Source organism: Lycium barbarum, chromosome 5, assembly GCF_019175385.1.
Source record: "Lycium barbarum isolate Lr01 chromosome 5, ASM1917538v2, whole genome shotgun sequence".
Taxonomy (NCBI): domain Eukaryota; kingdom Viridiplantae; phylum Streptophyta; class Magnoliopsida; order Solanales; family Solanaceae; genus Lycium; species Lycium barbarum.
In genome coordinates, this window is record NC_083341.1 from 132,640,381 (window position 1) to 132,645,136 (window position 4,756).

Consider the following 4,756-nt stretch of genomic DNA (forward strand, 5'->3'; position numbering starts at 1 on the left):
CTCTTCCATCAAATATGGAGTGAATGAGATTCATTCCAGGAGAGTCCGAAGAATTGAGATGATATGGGTGACTTACATCATAGGTCACTACTGTGTTATTTGTGTCTTTAGTAGCATCAGCTGGTGCTGGATTGTTAGCCATTTTTGTCTAGATTTTGTGGGTAGATGAATCTGATGTAACAGTGATTAAGATGATGACACAGAAATTGAGATATGGATCGAGATTAATGCTCTGATACCATGTTAGAAGAACAAGATAAAATGTATGAAATTTTGGGAATTTTCTGTGTAACTCTTTTATTGATCAATGCCTCATATATATACAAGTAGCTGAGGATTCTTCTTCAAGAAATAGAAAATAGAAAACTAGTAATATCTAAACTATCTATGGACTAAAATGCAATTACATATTTTGTGTAACAAACTTTTTGTATACATACACATCCTAGAATATTCCTTGTACAATGCTGAAAATGACATCTTCAGGTATTGTTTGGTGTTGGGCTGATGTCATGGAAATTGGGCTGAGATCAGAATTTGGGCTATGTTGAATCATTGGCCCAAATCAAATAATAGAGTCCATAACAAAATTCATCAGCCCATTATTCCATTATATCCATTTGAACAAAACAAATAATGGAGCCTCGTCTAGTCTGCACTTTATCTTCTCTTTCTCAGCTTCTTAGCTTCATCGATTTCATCAATGGCGATCGGAGATGGCTTCTTGCCAACAGCACCTAATATTACAAAATCGAAATTAGTGCAGGCTGGCATATTATTTTTGGATCTGCTTGCATGTCGCGTACTATATGTGAACTTATTGAGAAGTTGCTGTCAACGGAAAAAGCAAAACTAACCTTTGGCCACATACATTAAGAGAAACTTATCTAGTCACCTATTAAAAAAAATATTATATGAAGAAAAGGTAAAAGAACAAAAGAAAATGACCAAATGGATAAACATTCAAAGTGTACTTGAACATTTTATTTTCATTTCAAGCAATGTTCTCTTAATAACATGTACATGTATAAGTTATAGCTCTCCTGGTGCGGGTCTACAAAAAGTCACCAATTTCTAACGAGCTGGGATGGAAACCCCCTTACCGCCGAGCTAGCCAAATTCGGATGGAACGTCCGTAGAATCTAGCGATTTTCTAGTAGTGTTATGATCGGCTCGATCGGTAGTTTTAGTTCGAACTTTCTTTATATATTTAAAGATCCACTAAGTACAAATAATAGATTCTGAATCTAATAAGATGGAATGACATGTGGTATAATCTTGAGCTGAAATCCATAATGTTCAAATCCTGAATCCGTCAAACTCTCTGGAGCTCTTTAAATAACACCCATACATTGTGCTTTTCTAGATAGCCAAAACCTTAAAAATTTGTTGAGGGTTCATATTCTCAGCCACGGTGCACATTATTTTTTTTGGCTCGAACTTTTTATATATTTGAAGAGTCATTAAATAAGTACAAATAATAGATTCCGAACCCACTAAATCATTTGGCTTATAATAAAATTTCAAACTTGAGCACATACTATTTAAATTCTGAATCCTCGTCTCTGTAGCTCTCTAGGAACAAAATAGAAAGAGAAGTGCTAGTTCTTGAAATGGAGATAAATTATACCTTCAAAAGTACAGTATCAAATGTGACCATAACTGCATGAACAATAGTCTAATAACAACCATACATTGTACTTTTCTAGCTAGCTAAAACTTTTAAAAAAAATGTTGAGTTCATATTCTCAACCATGGTGCAAATTATTTTATTTATCTCATAACGGTGGTGTCCAGCCAACCTTGCGTACATATTATCATTCAGCTAAAATTAACTCTCAGTGGAGATAATCAAGAAAGTCATCGATATTATTTAAGGAAGTGAATTGAGATCAGGCAATGAACTTGTAATTTGTTGACCATCTGCACAAGAACTTGCAGTATCAGATATTACTCCATCATTTTCTCTTGTGCTATTTTTTGGCAAAAATTCAAGCCTTTTTATATGAAGATAATGAGAAATCCTATGATTTTTTGGATCGATTCCCATTTTTATTAGTTTTCTTCTCAAATGGGAATTCCAATAATTCTTCACTTCATTATCAGTTCTCCCCGGTAATCTTCCAGCTATTAGGGACCACCTGAAAATTAAAATGTCAAAAAGAAGAAATAATATCAACAAACAAGCACTAGCCTTGAAACTTTCTTGATTCGGATATTTAACCAAAATTAATTAATTTTAACAAACTTTATTATTAATCGAAGTATTTATGTTTAACCACCTTGCAATATATATATATATATATATATATATATATATATATATATATATATATATATAAACTCCCCAATTTTCATTTTACGTGACACACTTTCATCTTTTAGAAATATTTAAACTTCATATTTTATAGGCACAGAAATAGTATCATGTCTTGTTTAAGATATCACAAATTATAAAGAACTTCTTTTTTTCTTACTTAATCTTCTTGACGAGTCGAACAACGTCATATAAATTAAAATGGAAAGAGTAATGAGCAAGCATCATTCAATGAAGCTGATTAGTGTAGTTATCAATCGTTCAAAAAGTATTTGTCTAAACAATAAAATCAGTTCACCAGAAGGAAAAAACAGGAATTAGCGAGTGATTAATATTTTTGTGGCTAAACAGTAAAATCCATCACTAATTTAGCGGTTGGTTATCAGAAAAATATGTTAGCTATGGACTATTTAGCAACTGACGAATTTCACAGCTAATTCTAATCTTTTTAGTGGTTTATATTATTCAAAGCAAACAAGTCCATTTAAGCTGTATGTCATAGAATTCCTTTTTCTTTTCGTTATCTAAAATGTCCTTTTATAATGAAAATAGTGAAAAACCTGTTGCCAAGGAGAGCATGAAGCTTGATGATGAGATCATCTTCATCCTCAGAAAAATTGCCTCTTTTTAGATTTGGACTAAGATAATTTATCCATCTCAGCCTGCAACTTTTGCCGCAACGAAGCAGACCTAATCAAAGGTAAATTCAGAATTATATTTAGAATCATTGTTCAGAACGAGTGTGATCTTAGCATATCTTTACATTTCAATTATTTCTTTATTGCATATGCATGCATAGTTCAAATAGAAAGCAAATAGGTTCAGTTGAACTTGCAGAACTGCTCTTGCTGAAAAATAAAAATAAAAGAAGGTACTTACCAGCAGCTTTAGGTAAGTTTCTCCAGCAACCTTCACCATGTTTAGTGATATAATCAATGAGTTTTTGGTCTTCTTGTTTAGACCAAGCTCCTCTTTGCATTTCCTCCTTGGTATGATCACAACAAGGTTTTCTCATAGTTCTATGTTTTGGGTGTTATATTCTAGTTTAGCGCTTGTCTTTCTTTGTGGAGATTATGAAGAACATATATACTAGGAAGATTTGAATGTGGAGAAAAGAAAGAGATGGGTTGTTGTATTTTGGAAAGTGGATAGAGTATGTGTTTATAATAAAGTAGAAGTAGAGAGAAATAAATAAATGAAGATCTATAGGAAGTGTTGACTTGGAACTTTGGAAGTTGGACTGGTGGTTTGGCCTTTGCATGCATGTAAGGCGTGACAATTCCCAACTTTCCCTCGTCCAATTCATAATTTGGCAATACTAATAGGTCTCGTACTGTCTATCATGACTAATTGTTAGTAATGTTAGGCTTGGGTTTATCCATTATTTTAAGGTGTGGTGGTGTTCGAATCAGGTTGTGCGTACTTTGATTAGTTTATGGTGTATTTATTACCTTTCATTAGCATCAGTGGCGGATCTAGAAATTTCATTGAAGGAGTTTGAAAATCACTGAACCAACACTTTTGTGTTCCGGGTGTTCAAAATCTATATATATATATACATAAAAAATACAAAAATATCTTATATATACAGTGTAATTTTTTGCCGAGGGTGTTAGGGTGAACACCCTCACTTGTGTGTAGATTCACCCCTGATTAGCATGGTATGAGTGATGCGGTCCTCCGTCATGTGTGCACTTCGATTATTTTATGGGATACCTAATACCTCCCACTAGCACGGTACAAATGATGTGGTCTGCCGACTTGCGTGCACTTCGATCATTTATCGGATATCTATTACCTTCTACTAGCACGGTTATGAGTAACTCGACCAACAAAGCTTAGACAAATGAGAAGAAATTACTTGGTGTAATTCTTTTGCTTCCGTTGGAATTTGAATCATGATTCTCTTCGCATTTCATTAACTACTAAGCCATATCCTCAAGTGCAGTAGGATTTTTGCACGTGTCACCGCCAATCAGAGGCGGATTCAGGATTTAAATTTTATGGGTTCCAGAGGCGGATTTAGGATTTAAATTTTATGGGTTCAATCTTAAGATTTTTAATATTGAATCCAATATATTTTTTAAGTTAGGGGTTCATATCTACTATTTATTGCAATTTTAATAATTTTTTACACATAAATTCAGGCTGTGTGTCGAAAGTTTAGGGTTCAGTTGAACCCCTACCTTATAGGCTAGATACGCCTCTGTCGCCAATATTGTTCAGCAAGGATTTTAAGTTATATATGTGTGTTATCGTTGTTTAAAAGGTTAAGGGTAAAAAACACACCTGAAGTATCGCCTTCTTTTGAGTTTCCTACCTGAACTATCAGGTGTGAGAGTTTCCTACCTAAACTATCACCAATTAGTTTGCAAAATATACCTCAACTATCACTTGTTCACTTTTCTATCTGAACTATCACCAACTACTTTGGTGTGT

At 33.6% G+C, this 4,756-nt stretch overlaps 1 protein-coding gene across 1 annotated transcript; it reads right to left on the reverse strand.

Moving 5' to 3' along the window:
- Positions 1-1,483: 1,483 nt before the first annotated feature.
- On the reverse strand, positions 1,484-3,587 carry LOC132641622 (MYB-like transcription factor 4). Its single transcript, XM_060358664.1, has 3 exons — positions 3,197-3,587; positions 2,878-3,007; positions 1,484-2,141 (listed from the first exon to the last, which is right to left on the reverse strand). Exons 1-3 carry the CDS (start codon positions 3,330-3,332, stop codon positions 1,874-1,876), a joined length of 534 nt encoding a protein of 177 aa, XP_060214647.1. The 5' UTR covers positions 3,333-3,587; the 3' UTR covers positions 1,484-1,873.
- Between the last annotated feature and the right edge of the window lie 1,169 nt (positions 3,588-4,756).

Bases quoted from the DNA above. Each gene is read 5' to 3' on its own strand.
- LOC132641622 (XM_060358664.1), bottom strand. From the start codon at position 3,332: ATGAGAAAACCTTGTTGTGATCATACCAAGGAGGAAATGCAAAGAGGA. The intron at 3,008-3,196 runs GTAAGTACCTTC...ACCTTTGATTAG, and splicing joins AAACTTACCTAAAGCTGCTG to GTCTGCTTCGTTGCGGCAAA. The intron at 2,142-2,877 runs GTTTTTCACTAT...TTTAATTTTCAG, and splicing joins CATGCTCTCCTTGGCAACAG to GTGGTCCCTAATAGCTGGAA.